This window comes from Mesoplodon bidens, assembly GCF_964165515.1.
Source record: "Mesoplodon bidens genome assembly, chromosome: 10".
Lineage (NCBI taxonomy): Eukaryota > Metazoa > Chordata > Mammalia > Artiodactyla > Ziphiidae > Mesoplodon > Mesoplodon bidens.
In genome coordinates this window covers 67,882,084-67,902,508 of record NC_138172.1, presented here as the reverse complement: position 1 = coordinate 67,902,508, position 20,425 = coordinate 67,882,084, and the positions used below count along the sequence as shown (strand labels likewise).

The window sequence follows — 20,425 nt, the reverse complement described above, 5'->3', positions numbered from 1 at the left end:
TCCCCAAAGAAAACTCTGGGCCCAGATGACTTCCCTGAGGAATTCTAGCAGATATTTAGGGAAGTCATAATACCAAGTTTATGCAAATTCTTCCATAAAATTCATGGAGGGAATACTTACTTCTTAACTCATTCCATGACAGTGGTATTGTCTTGATACTAAAACCAAATACATTGCAAGAAAAGAAAGTTACAGACCAATATCCCTCATGAACATAGTTGCAAAATTCTTTACAAAATTTTGGCAAATTGACTGCAACAACATATAAAAAGATAAAATACAATGACCAAATGGGATTTGTCCTAGGAATGCAAGGTTGGTTTAACATTTGAAAATCAATATCATGTACCGTGTCAATAAAGTAAAAACAGAAAACCATATGATCAACTGAGTAAATGCAGGAAAAGCATTTAACAAAATCCAACATTAAAAACTCTCAAAAAACTAGGAATAGAAGGTAACTTCCTTAATCTGATAAAGAACATCCATGAAAAACCAATAGCTGAAATCATACTTAATACTGAAAGACTAAATCTTTCCCTTCTGAGATCAGGAACAAGGCAAGATGTCCATTGTGAGTCACCACTTCTATTCAACATTGTATTTGAGGTTCTAGCCAGTACAATCAGACAGGAAAAAGACTTAAAAGGTATCCAAATTGGAAGAGAAGTAAAACTCTTTATTCACAGATGACATGATTGCCTATGATTTCTAAAAAAAAAAAGAAAGAAAAAGCTACTAGAACAATTAAGTGCACTTAGCAAAGTTGTAGGATACAAGATCAATACAGAAAAGTCAATTATATTTCTATATACTAGGAAATGAACAGTCAGAAGTTGAAATTTTAAAAGAATACTATTTATAGTAAAATTAAAAATATTCAGTACCTAGGATAAGTTTCCTAAAAGATATATAAGGCTTCTACACTGGAAGCTATAAAATATTACTGAGAGAAATTAAGGAAAACCTAAATAAATGAAGATATGTTGTGTTCAAGGATTGGAAGATTCAATATTGTCAGTTTTCTCTAAAGGTATAGATTCAGTGCAATCTCAATCAAAATCCCAGCTGGCAATTTGTAGAGAGTGACAAGCTGGTTTTAAAATTTATATGGAAATGCAAAGGTCCTAGAACAGAGAGGACTTAACACCATCTGATTTCTAAAACTTATTATAGCTACAATAATCAAGACAATGATGTTGGTGTAAAGATAAGCAAATAGACCCATAGAATAGAAAATATGATCAATTAATTTTTGAGTTATGGTGCCAAGTCAGTTAAATGGAAAAAAGTTTAGTCTTTTCAACGAATGGTGAGGAACAATTTGAGATTCATATACAAAAAACTAAATCCATACCGTATATCATATATAAAAGTTAATTCAAAATTGATCATAGACCTAAATGTAAAGCCCAAATCAATAAAATTTTTAGAAGAAAATATGTTTGACTTTGGGTTTGGTAAAGATTTTTAAGGTACAACACCAAAAGCATGATTTATAAAAGAAAAAAGATAAATTGGACTGTATCAGTTAAGACCATCTCTTTGAAAGCCACCTTTAAGAGAATAAAAGGACAAGTCACAGACTGGGAGAAAATATTCACAAATCACAGTATCTGATTAAAGGCTTGTATTCACATTATATAAGGAGCTCTCAAAACTTAATAATAAGAAAACTCAGTCAAAAATAGGCAAAAGATTTGAACAGTTCACCAAAGATACATGGATGGCAAATCAGCCCATGAAAAGATGATGAACACCACTAGTCATTAGGAAAATGCAGATTAAAATCACAGTTAGATACCACTACATACATGTTAGAATGTCTTCAGTTAAAAAGGCTTATAGTACCAAGTGTTAGGATGTGGAGCAACTGAAACTCTTACACACTTCTGGTCGGAACACAAAATGGTACATCCACTTTGGAAAACAGTTTGCCACTTCCTTAAAGACCTAAAATGTACACCTACTCTGTGCTTTAGCCATTCCACTCCTAGGCATTTATCTAAGAGAAATGAATGCATATGACTACATGAAGATTTGTACCCAAATATTCATAGCAGCTTTATCTGTAATAGACAAAAATTGAAAACAATCCAAATGTGCATTAACAGGCAAATCACCCAAATGTGCATCAACAGGCAAACAATTACCACTGTCTCTGTACAATGGAATACTACTCAGCAATAAAAAGGAATGAACTATTGATAAATGCAACAATGTATTTTATTCTCTATTACAGTAGGAGAAAGAAGTCAGGGGAAAAAGACATGATTCCATTTATACGAAATTCTATAAAATACAAACTCTTCAGAAAGCAAATCAGAGATTGCTCTGACGTGAGCCAGAGAGGAATGAATTTTAAAGAGACACAAGGAAACTTTTGTGGGTGACAGATATATTCATTATCTTGATTGTAGTGATGGCTTTATGGATATATATACATATGTCAAAACATACAAACTTGGGCTTCCCTGGTGGCGCAGTGGTTGAGAGTACACCTGCCGACGTAGGGGACACGGGTTCGTGCCCCGATCCGGGAAGATCCCATATGCTGCGGAGCGGCTGGGCCCGTGAGCCATGGCCGCTGAGCCTGCGCGTCCGGAGCCTGTGCTCCGCAACAGGAGAGGCCACAACAGTGAGAGGCCCGTGTACTGCAAAAAAAAAAAAAAAAAAACATACAAACTTACAACTTGTATACTTTAAATATATGAATTTTATTGTATTGTCACCAAATCTGTTTAAAAAATGTACTTGTGTGTTCTTCAACATTTATAGCAAGCTGTTTAAATTTCAGAAGCACATAAGGGACTCAGAATAATTTTAAAAATAATTTGTCAGTGATTAAGTTTGATGAGGTGGGAAAACCTGCATTGTATATATCAAGTTTACTTATAATTTTAACTTATTACAAAATTGAGAAACTGAATAAATGTTCCAATTTGGGCTTTCTGAAATTCTGAAGAATTTTTTAGAATAATAATGATCAAATGTTAGATTTAATTGTATTGTCATATTAGAACACTGTAATCCAACTGGATGGTAAATAAAGGGAGAGAGGGGAAAGAATGTTGAAAGAGCCCTAAGTATAAAATGGAGGAAGTCAACAGAATTCTAGGCTTGGGAGAAATTCTTATGATATTGTTTTGATGACTAGGTATCTGTGGTAGATAGTATTGAATAATGGCCCCCTCAAAGATGCCCTCATCCTAATCCCTGAAATTTGTTAATATGTTACCTTACAGAGTAGAAGGGACTTTGCAGATATGATCAAGGTTAAAGACTTTGAGGTGGGGAAGTTATCCTGGATTATCCAGATGAGCCCAACATAACCACATGGATTCTTAAGAAATGTAAGAAAGCAGGGAAACTTTCCCAGCTGTGGCCAGAGGGAGATGTGACTATAGAAGAATGATCAGAGAGATACAATATTGCTGGCTTTGAAAATGGAGGAAGGGGGGCCATGAGCCTAGGAACGTGGACAGCCTCTAGAGTCTGGAAAAAAGGAAGTTCTCTCCTAGAGCCTCCAGAAGGAATGCAGCCCTGCTAACACCTTGATTTTAGCCCAGCGAGACCCATTTCTGACTTCTGCCCTCCAGAACTGTAACATAATAAGTGCGTATTGTTTAAGCTATTACGTTGGTGACAATTGTTGTGGCAGCTGTAGAAAATATCTAAGGGGATAAACCTCAGAATAATGTTTTGCCAGAGGGTTGCAGTAGAAAGTGAACTCTGTGATACCAGAATAACTTTTTCCATTCCTTGGGAATTGTTTTCCCTTCCACATATCAAACTTCATTGTCCTATAAGGTAAAATATGTACTTATTCATTAAAAAGGAATTCTAAACATTAAATATTAGAGTTGGAATAAACCTTACCCCCTGAAATTTACAGATGGAGAAACTGAGTGAGGGCCAAAGATTCCAGAGCTAGTTACCAATGGATTTGAGTTTAAATTTAGGCATGGTTCAATCCTCTATCATATATACCCTTTAATTAGAAATTTGTTCTGGAAATATGGAATATATGAGTCATTCCAAAAAGGGTGTTTACTTAGGGAGGTAGACAAATCTTTATCTAGTTGACAGGATTAATTTATGAGATTAATTTGTCACTTTGGAAGGTCCTAACCCTAACCCTGACCCTGAGGAGAAGGAATAAGTCATATTAACAAACTTCACTGTTCAATAACTAGATCTGCATGCAGAGGAGGTACCAACTCAGAATGGAGGGGTTTGGGAGATGGCAGGGTCACACCAAAAATAAATTTTCCTTATTTCTTCCTGCCTAGGATGTGTTACAGCCTTATAGATTCTGTTTCCCCCCAGACTTCTCCCCAAACAGGAGTCTCTCCTGTTACGGAACATCCCCTTGTTCTCAAAACCCAGTGCCCAGGCAGAGGCTCTGGTCGTCAAACTTGAGAGCAGCTCTCTTTCCCTTCTCTCTCCTCAGTCCCTGTCCTCCTTCCATACTTTTGTGGAGGGATTTAAGGTGACCAAGGGTTTTTTCCTTCTGTATTTAAGGATTTGATCACAGACACAAAATGCAGTTTATTCTTGTGCAGTTTTACTCTTGGACATATAATGGACCTTGGGAAACAGAGTGAAGCCATGTGTTAAACCTGCTTAATTTATGTTATAGTGCTTTAATGAAACTATAAGAGGAATGCAGTACTATACAAAAATGTTATCCTAGGTTTTTTCCTTCTGCAGTCCAGCTCTCTGAGCCATCTCTTCCTCCAGTTGCTATTTAGTGTATACTCAGAGATTGACAGCTAGGTGTGGTCCTCTGTTTTTGACTGCCCGTGTTTTAGTCAAACTGATATAATTAATAAGATAAACCTGTTATGTGTATGTATGCATAGACATATACTTACAGATGTATTCATTATGCTAGGGTTTTCTTGATTACCACTCCTGATTAGAGCAGAATATTATTTTTACTTTCATAGTTGAACACTTAGGTATGGTGTAATTCTCCAGATTAGATTTTTCAGAGTAGATTTAGAGAAGGAATACAGTCAACTGGTAATGATATTTCAGTGCTGATTCCTTATAGTGTCTGCTATTTTACCATCTTTATATCAGTTGCTTTTGAAAATCACAGTTCATTTGCGTTTATCGACTGCCTCTTATATGCCATCCATTTACACTAGGTGTTGGGGGTTCAAGAATGAATAGGACACATTCTCTGCCTATATACCATGTTTACAGACCTTTGCCATATGTTACCTTGCTGGCCTGTTCTTAGAAATCACCAGCAGACTTGGAATCAAACTGTTTGACCCTAATGAATCAGCTCAAGTTAATAATCTACCACTGTGGCACAGGTAGAAATTTAATTTTTCTATTAAAACATGAATGGAGACTCACTCCTACTGTGTTTACCCTTCCCAGAATGTAAGTTCCAGGGAGATGGAAGTTATTTCATCTGTTCTGCCACAAGACCTAGTAATCAGAAGTAGGGCTGGGACGTTAAAAGTTTGAGAACCACTGTTGTACTTTCTTAGCAGTAACTGCAAGTGTACTTTTATCTTAATTCCATGTAGAATCTGATCATGCCCCAACGTGTACTGTCCCCCAGAGTTCTCTCCTGAGCACAGGCCTTGTCTCTGACTGCCTTCTGGATGTCTCACGAGCATGAACTCTGCTCAACCAGATTTTGCTTCCTCTGCATAGGAGGCACTCCAAAATGTTTGAGTTAAGTTGAACAGAAAGAATAAGTCCTGATGAGTGCAGCCGTGAAGTGTTTTCGTCTCTTTGTCCTAAGTTTTCTTAAAAAATCATGGAAGTAATATATACTTAGTGTTAAACTATTTAAATGATAAAAAATTTTATAAGTGAAAATCCCTTCTTAAACTCCTAAATCTCATTCTCCAGAGGTAACATTGTTTTAATGGTGGTTAAATATATTTTTCTTGTATATATAAGTAAATATACACCATTTTCTTCCTAAAAATAGGATTATACTACAAATTGTTCTGCAGCTTGCCATTCGCTTAACAGTCCATGTTGGATGTTGTTCCAACTTTCATGTCATTATTAGAAGCTTGCTTATCTGCAATAGCTAAGATCTCGCCTGTTCCATATTAATATTTCCAAAGTTTAGTTGTCTTAACTCTAAGGAAGAACAATGATGAAAAAGACATTTTGGCATGTAATATGTAATATTTGCATAATTGTAAGCCAGTGCTCTAAAATGATTCTACACACCAAAATCTATAAATAACTGGGAAACATGGTTGGTTCCTGCAAGCAATTATGATATACCACATTGTCTGTACCACATGTATTATCCCTTTGTAACATCCTCAAGTGATGTTGGTTTTGTTTACAGCCGGGAGAACCAAATCATCACTGGGCGCTATGCATTGTAACAATACGTTTCATTTATTACAATGGTATTCTTTTTTAGTGGATGGGCATCTACAAAATCCTTTCTCAGTTCAGTTGTTTTGATGTTTTCGGTGTTTAGACTCTTAGCTCAGTGATTCTCTTTAGATTTATCTCATCCTTTTCAAAGACAGCATAATATTTTTATAGTATGAATTTGCTAATTTTTATTTAAACATTCCTCTTGAGGAAAAGCTTTAGAATACTTTTATTTAGCCATATTAATGTAGCTGTAACTTAAGTGGCTGGGGGGCGGTGGTGGTGGGATGAATTGGGAGATTGGGATTGACATGTATACACTAGTATGTATAAAACGGATAACTAATAAGAACCTGCTGTATAAAAAAGTAAAATAAAATTCGAAAAAATAAGCAATCTATAAATGTTTAATTGATGAACAAATCTATGCCTTTGTTCTTCCTACTCTTGAATCATTATATTTTTGTTTCCCTGTGACTCTTTCCCTGTGTATTTAAGCTTGTCAAGTTCTTTCTTGTTCTTAAGCCTTTGCTCTCCACTCCCCTTTCCACCAAAGCATTTTACTGTTTCCCTTTGTAAGCCTAGTAAAAGTCTCAAAATTCTCACATTTTGCATCTTATACATTCCCCTTATTCTTAACTTTACACTCAGAGTGTGCTACCTTTCTCTCCTTTCCATTTCTTAACTTCTCAACCTTTACCACTGCCCAGTACCTTTGGGAGATGCTAGGGGATACATAAAATCAGCATTTTTTTTCCTTAAAAACTTTTTAGCCAAATACTTATTCGTAGGAGATGTCCCATTTTATTGTAAGTAGAATCTTCAGAAATATTTGAAAGATAATTGCATCCATAAAGTAAAGACATGCTAAGAAAAAATGAGCAATCAGATAATAAGAGTATATAGAAATAAATATTTTTAAAAATCCTTTGAACAAATTAAATGACACAGTGGGCATAGCTGACAACCAAATGGTGATCTAGAAATTCCATCAAAGGAGATCTCTTAGAATATAGAGCAAAAAGGCAAAGATGAAATTGAGGTGGTTTCTGGACCCTGTGTGCATATTAGAATCATCTGAGATGCTTTTTAAAAACACTGATGTCCTGACCACAGACCAGTTAAATCCAGACTCTGGGAGTGGGTCCAGGCATCAGTGGCTTTTTAAAGCTTCTCAGGTAATTCTTCTTTTTTTTTTTTTTCCCTTGGTTCTTTGCTGTACTTTATTGTTTTGTTTTTTTAACATCTTTATTAGAGTATAATTGCTTTACAATGTTGTGTTAGTTTCTACTGTATAACAAAGTGAATCAGCTATATGCATACGTATATCCCCATATCCCCTCTCTCTTGTGTCTCCCTCAGGTAATTCTAATATTTATCCCAGAAACATGTTTAGGAGACCTGGAGGATAGAACCAAGATGCCCAAAGTCTGTCTAATAAGACTTCTAGAAGCAGAGGACAGACAGTGAAGGAAAAGAAATATTAGTAGGAACTTTCCTGAGATCCTCAAAGACTTGTCTTCAGCATTTAAGGACCAGGATGTTAAGGCCCCTGCAGGAATGAAGGAAAGAAGATTAATAACACGTATATTCTGGTGATACATCCGAACCCCAGGAGTAAAGAAGATTCTTACATGTTCATAGAAAAAAATGGGAGCCACCTTGTGCATTCGGGAGGGAGGGAAACCTACCTGGCCTAACTGATCTGAACACAGCGTCTGCTCTGTCCCCCAGGTGGGGCTGTACTTAATTTCTCTGCTCTTTGTGATGCTGACCAGGCTCCCTTTGGAAGAGCTGTTCTTACAGTTGGTGTTAAGAAGGCAGTTTGCTCTTCTTTGTTCTCTCCTTCTGGCTGATCTCATCTGTGTTCTAGTTCAGTGATACACCTTTTCTTGTTTTCAAGCTCAGAGCTTTGCAGATTTTTCTGTCGCTCCATTGCCATCGTGGGGGAAGTTGATCCCTTAGTCTTTCAGCCCTTGGCATTTGGATGGTCTAATATTTTCTAGACCTTTTTTTGTTTTGTTTTAATGCTAATATAACTCTTTGCCTCCTACTTATTTAAGAACAGTAATTCATCCAAGTAAACAGGGTTAGTGACAGGAGTAATGGTAAATTTGGTGTATTAACTTTGCTTTTCTTCACTAATTACTGAGAAGGAAAGTGAGTTTACCAAAGCATTGTATGTATCTGAGAGAGACAATAAAGGAGGAAATAATTTGTAGCAATCAAGGGGTAGCTCCATTTAGGATTCTCTTTCCTCTCCAGTCTTCATGATTGGACTTCCCAGAGTCTTTGGTCCCCGAAGAACTGATACAATAATCACTTCTGGAGGCTTGACTCAGAACTTTGGGATTGCACTGGAAATACAGAAGGTATCCTCAATTAAGGGGAAGGTAGGAGAGCTAAAGAGAGAACCATGGTTAAATGTACAGTGCAGTGGCATTAAGTACATTCACATTGTTGTGCAGTTATCACCACTCTTCTCCAGAACTTTTTCATCTTCCCAAAAAGACACTCTATATCCATTAAACAACCACTCTATTCTCTGCTACCCTCAGCCCCTGGTAATCTCTGTTCTACTTTCTGTGTCTATAAATTTTCTAAAAATATTTATTTATTTATTTGGTTGGTTGGTTGGTTGACTGGTTGTGCAGGGTGTTAGTTGCGGCAGGCGGGCTCCTTAGTTGTGGCATGCAAACTCTTAGTGGCGGCATGCATGTGAGATCTAGTTCCCTGACCAGGGATCGAACCTGGGCCCCCTGCATTGGGAGTGTGGAGTCTTATCCACTGTACCACCAGGGAAGTCCCTGTCTCTATAAATTTGCCTATTCTAAGTACCTCATATAAGTAGAATCATACAATATTTGTCCTTTTGTGTCTTGCTTATTTCACTTAACATAATGTTTTCAAGTTCATCCATGTTTAGCATGTATCAGAATTTCATTCCTTTTTATGGAATAATATTCATTTTAATAATAACATATAATACATATTGCGCACACACCATATTTTATTTATGGACACTTGGATTTTTTCCACCTTTTGGCTTTTGTGATTACTACTACTGTATCTGTTTGAGTCTCTGGTTTTGCTTCTTTGGGGTACATACCTAGGAGTGGAATAGCTGGATCATATGGTGATTCTGTGTTTAATATTTTGAGGAACCACCAAACCTTTTCACAGAGGCTGCACCATTTTACATTACTACCAGCAGTGCATGAGGGTTCTGATTTCTCTACATCTTCACCAACACTTGTCATTTTTCCTTTTTTGATAACAACCATCCTCATGAGTGTGAAGTGGTATCTCATTGTGATTTTGACTTGTATTTCCCTTATGAATAAGGATGTTGAACATCTTTTCACGTGCTTACTGGCTCTTTGTATATCTTCTTGCAGGTTTCTTTTTTAAAGGAGAAAAAGTAAATGTATGAGCATATATAAGAGCGTTGTTCATCATCTCCCCATTCCGCACCCCAGTGTGGAGGAAGCAAATTAACTGGGGGAAAGTAGGTGAATAAATACAGTGTGCAGTTTCATATAGACATATAGTCTGTCTTTATATTTGATCTCGTTTCCTCTGCATGCATGTATATCTCTCTTTTGTGTGTGTCTTGCCTACAAATAGATAACTACTCCTGACACTCCTGTGTTACTGGACTTGAATGTTTGATAGAGGCCTGGGGTTGAAAGTAAATGAGAGCTTTCCAGTTCGCCCTTACATGAATATTTTCAAAATTAGGATGCACTTATACTGCATTCAGTTACAGTCCTTTCCTTGTGTTTTCTCTCTTTCCTTTGTGTTTTAATTTTAGGAGACTGAAAGCCTTTATGGCCCAGACATCTATGGTACTTAGAAAGAGTGCTGCTGTAATTTTGTAATTTTCTGTGTTTCTAACAAATTAGCCAGTTCCTATATTCTTTTTTGTCTTCTTTCTGAAAACTCTTCTGTTAGACAGTAGGATAATCTGTGATACAAGATATCTATATTTTAACAAAGAGAACAACTACAACAGTAGGTAATATACATGGTTAATTAGTGGATAAACCTTTAAAATGATTTCTCATTTGGGGGAATATGACAATTTAGTTATGTTAACTGAAGTTTTCAGTACACTGTTGATGAAATTTTAAGCTTAGTCTCATTTTTCTGTGATGTCTCAGGTGTTTGCTGACCAGCACTTTGGAGAGTGCATGCTTATCTGGCATGTCCGTAACAGAACGAACTGTGTGTTCCCTCTCTGAGGCTCTGGGCAGCAATTTCCCCCTTTGGACAGTTCAGGACAGTGAGCTTTATCATAGATTAATATCCATAGCTACAGAGTGCTTTTAAATCCAGAATAAACCTAGGGTAGGGGAACGAAGAAAAGGCTCTCTTATGAAAAAAGTGAAATTTTCTTAGTGTGTCTTACAGTTTTTTAGGAATTATCTGTTCTTACGGCCTTTTTTTCATGTAACATTAGATCAAGGAAGAAGTTTTTCTTTATTTGTTTTGTTTGCTTACAAAAATCTATACCCCAAATGGTATAACTGGAATTAAGGGGAAGTACTTGGAATGTTCAATTTATTTCTTTATTCTTCCAGATTTATCTGCCTTTGAAAGTTCAACAGAGTTTTAGTGTTGTTTTTATCTTTGTGTTTTAATTAATTTAATGCGTGCTACCTCTTTTCACATGGACCCCATACTAGTCAGAGTCATTCTGAGATTACAAAGATTATTTGTATCCGTTCAAGTGTTAGAACCAAAAATGAAGAGCAAATTCCTTTATCAAATGAGATTTATAAAGTTTGCAAATCAACTTATACAAGTTCCCTATTTATTTAAATTTTAGCAAGCCATTGTTTCCAAAGGGGAGGGTTAGAACAAAAGAAAATGTTTTTTGATTGACAGTATTTTCATTTAAAAGTTTAGCTGATCTACAAATGACAAACATTCAAAAGAAAGGCATTGCCTTTGGATGTGTTGTAGTCATGCTTTCTGAATGCTCTGTTTTTAGCTTTTGGTGATACTTGTGCTCACACATGCTCTCAAATGATTTGAAAGTAAGTGGCAGACATCATGGCACCTCACCCCTAAATACTTCAGCATGTGTCTCCTAAGAATGAGGATATTATTCTGTATAAAACCACAATGCTATATCACACTCCAGAAGGCTAACATTATACAGTAATAATAAGGTAATGTATGGTCTGTTTTTCCAAATTTTCCTAATTCTCACAAAAATGTGCTTTTATAAATTTTTATTCCCCCTAATCCAGGATCCAGCCAAGGATCACACACTGCATTTGGTGGCTGTGTCTCTTTAGACTTTTTTAAACCAGAACAGGCCCGTTTTCTTTTTTTTTTAACTTTTTTTTTGTCTTTCATAACATTAACATTTTGAGGAGTCTAGGCCAGTTGTAGAATGTTCCACAACCTAATTTTGTCTTTTCTTCTTGATTAGTTTCAGGTTAAATGTTTTTGGTAGGAATACCACATGTATACTTCCCATTACATCACATCAGGAGGCATACTGATATTGGTTTGTGTTAATATAGAAGATGCAGAGTTTGGTCATGATGCAGATCACTTGTGTGAAGGGGGAGGTTTGTCAGGTCACTCCACTGGAAAGCCCTTTTTCCTTTTTTAATAATAAGTAATCTGTAGGTTCCTGTTTTGAGACCGTGTAGCTGTCCTGTTCCTTAATAACCTTTCATTTGGTGGTTTTAATTTGTTTATTGATTTACTCCAGGGTTTCCCCAGGGGTTTACTGATGGATGTCTTTGTACCTGTAAAGCACCAGGACATTTTTTTGTGTGTATGTATTTTTCCAGGGATATGGTCCAACACCTTCAGAGTGTTTAAAAGATCTTTTCCCTCTGTTTTTGAGGTGGCTCCTGCAAATTTCTATGCATCAGAGAGTGTTTTATAAGTGGTAGGTTACTAGAATTTGGGAACAAACCCTGTTCATCTAATTTCCCTAATTATCTTGCCCAGCATCACACAACAAGTAGGTACTTAATTTTTGTTGTTGTTTGTTTGAGAACGCTTTGTTCTGGCCTTTCCCTTATCCTGCGCCAAGCATTTGGATCTTCTGTGTTTGGCATAAAGTGTACTAGAAAATAAAGCAAAGGGCTAAGCCCCTGGTTTTTGGTGTTCTCTTTGAAGATTTGGGGGCACAGCAAAATTTGATTTGTGTCTTTGTTGACACTGAAGTAAATTTAGGTCAATTGGAAATGATTTAAAACACTATCAACTATATTTAGTTGTCTAATTATCAGTTGTATCAGTAAGACATTTTTCACGAGTGTAAAATAGCACTTTTTAACTGTGTAGGCAAGAGGGTCCCACAGGTGACTTAGGGAGCCTTATGTCCATTATTAGCCTAATACTGAAATAGCTGTAGAAGTGATTAATTCTTGTCTTCCCCTGCTCAACCAGGAGAGCAGTATGGAATTCATCATGGCAGCAGCCAGCAAGGTGTGTTTTGTTTTGTCTTGTTGATTAGCCTGTTGGTATTTGCCTTGCATGAAAAGTGTCTGTCATTTAGGTGACTGATGATAATAATAAGAGTTAACATTGGAATAGTATACTTTTAACATACACATTATACCATTTAATCCAGAAGATCACTCTGTGAAAGTAGATATTATTTTTATTCTAATGACACAGGTAGGGAAAAAGCTTAGAGAAGTTAGAGTAAGCACATTAAACAGCTTGTAAGGAGCTCCAGGTTCCTTGACCTTTCTGTCATTCCAGTCTAAAAGGTAGAGGCATTCTAAGGAATCTAAATATGGACAAAGCATGGCCCTGCTCTCAAGGATCTTTTAAATACAACAAGTGTGTTGTCTTACGAATGTATTATAGACAACAAATCAAGGGGAGAGCTAAGGAAGTACAGAAAGGGCAGACAACTGCAAAATAGAAGGTCAAGTTTGGTAAGATGGAGGTAGCATTTGAGTGGGAAAAATGGGGACTTTATTTTTCTTTAATTTTTTAAATTTTTATTTATTTTTGGCTGTGTTGGGTCTTCGTTGCTGCATGCAGGCTTTCTCTAGTTGCAGCAAGTGGGGCTACTCTTCGTTGAGGTGCACGGGCTTCTCATTGCGGTGGCTTCTCTTGTTGCAGAGCACCAGCTCTAGGCGCGCGGGCTTCAGTAGTTGTGGCTCGCGGGCCCTAGAGCACAGGCTCGGTAGTTGTGGCGCACGGGCTTAGTTGCTCCGCGGCACGTGGCATCTTCCCGGACCAGGGCTTGAACCCATGTCCCCTGCATTGGCAGGCGGATTCTTATCCACTGCGCCACCAGGGAAGCCCAAGAGTGGGGATTTTAAAAAAGAGTGACCAAGAGCATGGAGATGGGAAAGCACGGGACTTGTTATGGGAGAAGAATTGGTCTGGTTTGGCTAGAGCATGAGCTGCATGAAAGAAAGTAGTGGAAGCTAGACCTGAAAGATAGGTAAGGATCATGTTGTGGAGGGCCTGGAATGCCATGATAGGGAAGAACCTCACTCCAAAGGAACTTTGGAGCAGGAAATGAAAAATGTGGCTCTAAAAAAGACCCAGTAATAATCATGATAAATGTTTACATTTTTAAGTTATGACTTTGTGCTAATCTCTTAACATTTGTTATCTCATTAATGCCTCACAGTAACTCTATGAACAAAAACTCCATCCATTTTACAGATGTGAAACTGAGGCTCAGTGACTAAGTTTGCAAATGTCAAACAGATATTGCTGGAGCTAGGACTCAGACTGGGGTCTGTCATTTTGAAAGCCTGTCCTGTTTTCCACTGTGATGTATTGTCATTTCTTTATCAGATCACCTGATAAGTTCTTAATTCTCTGTCAAGAATATGGCTGTAGGAAAAGGATGTTTTCAAAGTTCTGAAAGGACTACTTCTCAGTGTGTAATCATGCTAAGGAATGTAATCACTATCAAACCTGACTTGTCTGCTCTCTAATTTGGGATCAGAGCTGGATGGGAAATTGAAGAGTTGGATGATGTTTCATTTACATGCCTCATGACATCAGTACATGCTCATAGCAAATGTTTTTATTTTCCTTTTCAGTGTTTAACCTTATTGGCCCTTAGTAAATCTTGGGTCAGGTAAAGCTCAGTTCCTAGGGGCATTTAAGATGCATAAAGAAGTGATACTTTCCTAGCTAAAATATGTTTCTTCTCAGCAGGTTGTCTACTTATAAAAGACAATGACTACTGATGAAGCTGCCAAGAACAATGGAGAAAGCCCCGCAGCAGCTGTTGCTGAACAGGGAGAGGATATTACCTCCAAAAAAGATAGAGGAGTATTAAAGGTGAGGCCACAAGGATGAATGACATTTAGGGAAATTTGCTATCTGGAAAGATTGTTAATAAAAGTCTTTTTTTGTTTTTTTTGGTTGGAGGTGGAGATGGATAATGTTTATAGAGGCTTACTAAGTACCAAACACTGCAGTTAAATTCTCATTTTGTCTTCATAACTGGAGGTTTATTTATTTATTTTATTAGTTTCTGCTTTATAACAAAGTGAATCAGTCATACATATACATCTGTTTCCATATCCCTTCCCTCTTGCATCTCCTTCCCTCCCACCCTCCCTATCCCCCACCTCCAGGTGGTCACAGAGCACCGAGCTGATCTCCCTGTGCTATGCGGCTGCTTCCCGCTATCTATCTACCTTACGTTTGGTAGTGTATATATGTCCATGCCTCTCTCTCACTTTGTCACAGCTTACCCTTCCCCCTCCCCATATCCTCAAGTCCACCATTCTCAAGTAGGTCTGTGTCTTTATTCCTGTTTTATGGAGGTTTATTTTTAATCCCAGTTTATAGATGGTAAAACTGAGGGCCAGCTAGGTAAATTAACTTGCCCCAAATCATATATCTTAGTAAATGCAGATCTGGGGTTTAGGTCCAAGTTACGTCTGACTCCAAAAGGCTGTGTCGCTCTATTCTCAGAGTGTATAAATGGGTTATTATTTTAATATAATATTTAAGTATATTAAAGCTAGCTAATGACAATTCAAAAGACTTTTTTAAAAGAAAAAGAAAAGCTAACTTGCAGAGTTCAAAAGGATTGTTTTTTTACATACAAATAGAATTCCTGTGTGCAGTGAAGGTATTTGTTTGAGGTTTCATCAGAGAATATATCTCACTTTTGAATTAGCTTTCCTCCTTAAAAATACTTTTTTCATTCTGTAATTAATCATTTTTACATTTTTTTTATCTCACAGTGGTTTTGTGAGAAAGAGTTCTTTTTGATTCTTCCATTTATGTGTGGAAGATATGTATGTGTTATTATTCTGTATAATAAAGAGAGGTTAAATGGTTTTAGTCATACTAAGTTCTTTTTTCTCCTACACTGTTGTTATGCGTTCAAGTTTTGTATAATTAATTTTTTTTTTGCTGAAAAGATTATCTTAAACATTCTAAATATTACCACTAAGCTGAGTTTTAATATCTCCTTGTGTTATCAGTAGCAAATGAGAATTCTTTTAGTTTGTTTTGGCTAATATTGCTTATGTGAAAGCTTTTTTCTGCGCCTGAATTTCTTCCGAATATACATGTTTTACTATTAGCTTGCTATATGTCAAGCCAAAGTTTGAAGACTTGAACCTGTAGAATAAGGGCTTTATGCTATCTATAGCATAAGATGTGTATTATGATATATTCATTCAGAGGGCTTTTCAACCTTGTAGCTCTGTGAATTACTCATCCCATACTCCAGAATGCCTCTCAAGACATGAAATGTCTAGAAATGCAGATTCCCTCCACGGGAGGCTCAGGCTTCTAAATACTGCATGCAGTTCATGAACACGAGTACTTCTAGAATATCGTATGATTTCTTTTAGATTAACTTTTTTGAAACGTTTTTTACCCTTGAGTACTAGAAGGGCAGTAATGATTCTACTTTTTTTTTTTTTTTACTAGCACTTAATATAATTTTTTAAACTGTAATTATTTTTCCCAGCTGTATTGAGATATATTTGAAATATAACACTATGTAAGTTTAAGGTATACAATGTGATGATATGATACACGTGATATGTGTATCATGATATGATTCCCTCCCTCCTCTGGAGGGAATCTGCATTTCTAGGACTATATTCAAGTAACTGGGCATATGGGATGAATGGCTACCATGGAGTCAGAGCTGTTCACATCAGCAAGTGATACTGTGGTATCACTTCCGGTTTCCCCAACAAGACAAGTTTAGTGCCTAAATCTGGAGCTGTCTTGAGGATATAATCTAGTCTCAATTCATTTTAAAATTGTAAGCTCCAAAAAGAAATTTTATATATGATATGATACACTTAAATGTTTTGAAATGATTACTGCAGTAGGGTTAGTTAACCCCTTCATCACCTCAGATAATTATTTCTTTTTTGTGGTAACATTTAAGATCTATTCTCTTAGCAGCTCTCAAGTATATAATACAGTGTTGTTAATTATAGTCACCATGCTGTACATTAGATCCCAAGAATTTATTCATCTTATAACTTGGAAGTATGTACTCTTTGACCAACATCTCCCCATTTTCCCCTAGCCCCTGGCAACCATCATTCGACTCTCTGTTTCTGTGAGTTCAGCTTTTTTAGATTCCACATATAAGTGATATCACACAGTATTTATCTGTCTTTATTTATCTGAATAATATTCTATTTTATATATATATATATATATATATAATATTATATAATATATATATACCACATCTTTATCCATTATTTCTTTGAGATAGTGATTTCATTTCCTTTGGATTTATACCCAGAAGTGGAATTGCTGGATCATATGGTAGTTCTAGTTTTAATTTTTTGAGGAAACTTCATACTCTTTTCCATAGTGGCTGTCCCAATTTATATCCCTACCAACAGTGTACAGGGTTTACTTTTCTCCACATCCTCAACAACACTTGTTATTTCTTGATTTTTTGATTATAGCCATGAGTTCCTTGTATATTTTCAGTATCAAATATATGGTTTGCAGATATTTTCTCCCATTCCATAGATTGCCTTTTCATTTTGGTGATTGTTTCTTTTGCTGCGCAGAAGCTTTTTTTTTAATATATATATAAATTTATTTTATTTTATTTATATATTTATTATTATTATTTTTTTTTGCGGTATGCGGGCCTCTCCCTGTTGTGGCCTCTCCCGTTGCGGAGCACAGGCTCCGGACGCGCAGGCTCAGCGGCCATGGCTCACGGGCCCAGCCGCTCCACAGCATGTGGGATCTTCCTGGACTGGGGCACGAACCCGTGTCCCCTGCATTGGCAGGCGGACTCTCAACCACTGTGCCACCAGGGAAGCCCAATTTATTTTATTTTTATTTATTTTTGGCTGCATTGGGTCTTTGTTGCTGCATGCAGGCTTTCTCTAGTTGCAGTAAGCAGGGGCTACTCTTCGTTGCAGTGCGCAGGCTTCTCATTGCAGTGGCCTCTCTTGTTGCGGAGCGTGGGCTCTAGGCATGTGGGCTTCAGTAGTTGTGGCTCATGGGCTCTAGAGCACAGGCTCAGTAGTTGTGGCGCACGGGTTTAGTTGCTCCGCAGCATGTGGGATCTTCCCGGACCAGGGCTTGAACCTGTGTCCCCTGTGTTGGCAGGCAGATTCTTATCCACTGTGCCACCAGAGAAGCCCACAGAATATTTTTAGTTTGATGTTCCACTTATTTATTTTTGTTGCTTGTACTTTTTGTGTCATATCCAAAAAATTATTGCCAAGATTAATGTCAAGGAGATTTTTCCCTTGTTTTCCTTAGATGTTTTATAGTTTCATATCTTATATTTAAGTCTTTCATTGATTTTGAGTTAATTTTTGTGAGTGGTGTAAGATAGGGGTCCAATTTTATTCTTCATAGGGTTATCCACTTTTCCCTACATCTTTTACTGAAGAGATTATCTGTTCCTCATTGAGCATTCTTGGCTCCCTTGTCAAATATTAGTTGACTGTATATGCTACAGTTTATTTCTGGGTTCTCGATTCTGTTCCATTGGTCTGTGTGCCTCTTTTTATGACAGTACCATTCTGTTTTTATCACTATAGTTTTTAATATAGTTTGAAATCAGGAAATGTTATGCCTCCAGCTTTGTTCTTTCTCAGAATTGCTTTGACTATTTGGGATCTTTTATGGGTCTGTACGAATTTTAGCTTTTTTTTTTTTTCCTATTTCTGTGAAAAATGCAGAAATTTTGATATGTCTTGATATGTCTTGGATTGAATCTATAGATGTTTTTCAGTAGTATGGACATTTTAACATTTTTAATTCTTCTGATCCATGATCATAGGATACCTTTCCATTTATATGTGTCTTCTTCAGTTTCTTTCATCAGAATCTTATAGTTTTCAGTGTATAGATCTTCCACCTCCTTGGTTAAATTTATTTCTAACTATTTTATAGTTTTTGATGATATTGTGAATGGGATTTTTTATTGAGGTATAATTGACATATAATGTTTTATTAGTTTCGGGTGTACAGCATAATGATTTGACATTTGTATGTATTGTGAAATGATCACCACAATAAGTCTGTTTAACGTCTGTCACCATACATAGTTAAAAAAATTTTTTTTGTGATGAGAACTTTTTAGATCTATTCTCTTAGCAGCTTCCAAATATGCAATACAATATTATTAACTATTGCATCATGCTGTACATTACATCCATGACTTATTCTGTAACTGAAGGTTTGTACCTTTTGACTCCCTTTACCCATTTCTCCCACCCTCCCCTCAAACTCTGACCTCTGGCAACCACCAATCTGTTTCTGTTCTTTGTATCTATAAATTTAGTTGTTTTTTTCTTTACTTTTCTTTCTTTTCTTCTTTTTTTTTTTTTGTGGTACACGGGCCTCTCACTGTTGTGGCCTCTCCCGTTGCGGAGCACAGGCTCCGGACGCGCAGGCTCAGCGGCCATGGCTCACGGGCCCAGAGGCTCCACGGCATGTGGAATCTTCCTGGACCGGGGCACGAACCCGTGTCCCCTGCATCGGCAGGCGGACTCTCAACCACTGCGCCACTAGGGAAGCCCTTTTTTTTTTTTTTTAAGATTCCATATATAAGTGAGATCATACAGTGTTTGTCTTTCTCTGTCTGACCTATTTTCACTTAGCATAATTCCCTCAAGGTCCATCCATGTTGTGACAAATGGCAAGATTTCATTCCTTTTTTTAAAAATAATTTTATTTATTTACTTATTTGGCTGCACTGAGTCTTTGCTGCTGCTTTCTCTGGGGCTCTTATTGTGGTGCGCGGGCTTCTCATTGTTGTGGCTTCTTTTGTTGCAGAGCGTGGGCTCTAGGTGCACGGGCTCAGTAGTTGTGGCTCTCGGCCTCTAGAGCGCAGTCTCAGTAGTTGTGGTGCATGGGCTTTGTTGCTCCGCGGCATTTGGGATCTTCCTGGACCAGGGCTCGAACCCGTGTCCCCTGCATTGGCAGGCAGATTCTTAACCACTGTGCCACCAGGGAAGTCCCGATTTCGTTCTTTTTTATGGCTAAATAATCATCCATTGTGTGTGTGTGTGTGTGTGTGTGTGCGCGTACATATATATATATATAAAACATACAAATATATATATTTTCTTTATCCATTCATTTATTGATGAACACAGGTTGTTTCCATATCTTGGCTAATGTAAGTAATGCTGCAGTGAACATGGCGAGGGTGCATGTATCTTTTTCAGTTAGTGTTTTCATTTCTTTTGTATAAATACCCACAAGTGGAATTGTTGGATCATATGGTAGTTCTACTTTTAATCTTTTGAGGAACCTCCATACTGTCCTCCGTAGTGGCTGCACCAATTTACATTCCCACCAACAGTGCAAGAGGGTTCCCTTTTCTCCACATCCTCACCAACACTTTTTATTTCTTGTCTTTTTGATGACAGCCATTCTGACAGGTGTGAGGTGATATCTCATTGTGGTTTTGGTTTACATTTCTGGGATTGTTTTCTCTATATCTTTTTCAGATATTTTGTTAGTGTGTAGAAACACAACTGATTTCTGTATATTGATTTTGTAATTCTGCAACTTTACTGAATTCATTGATTAGTTCAAACACTTTTTTTTGATGAAGTTGCAGTAA

The 20,425-nt window shown here is 37.0% G+C and overlaps 1 protein-coding gene across 7 annotated transcripts in view; it reads left to right on the top strand.

Moving 5' to 3' along the window:
- Positions 1–20,425, top strand: part of FKBP5 (FKBP prolyl isomerase 5) — a 113,203-nt gene that overhangs the window by 29,033 nt on the left and 63,745 nt on the right. For 4 of the 7 annotated variants that reach the window (XM_081245335.1, XM_081245330.1, XM_081245332.1 and 1 more), the window contains one exon: positions 14,536–14,664. In XM_081245335.1, the coding sequence (XP_081101461.1) occupies positions 14,560–14,664 (105 nt within the window). In that variant the 5' untranslated portion in view covers positions 14,536–14,559. The remainder of the gene's footprint in view (positions 1–14,535; positions 14,665–20,425) is intronic. The other 3 variants (XM_081245336.1, XM_081245331.1, XM_081245334.1) reach the window with 1 other exon arrangement.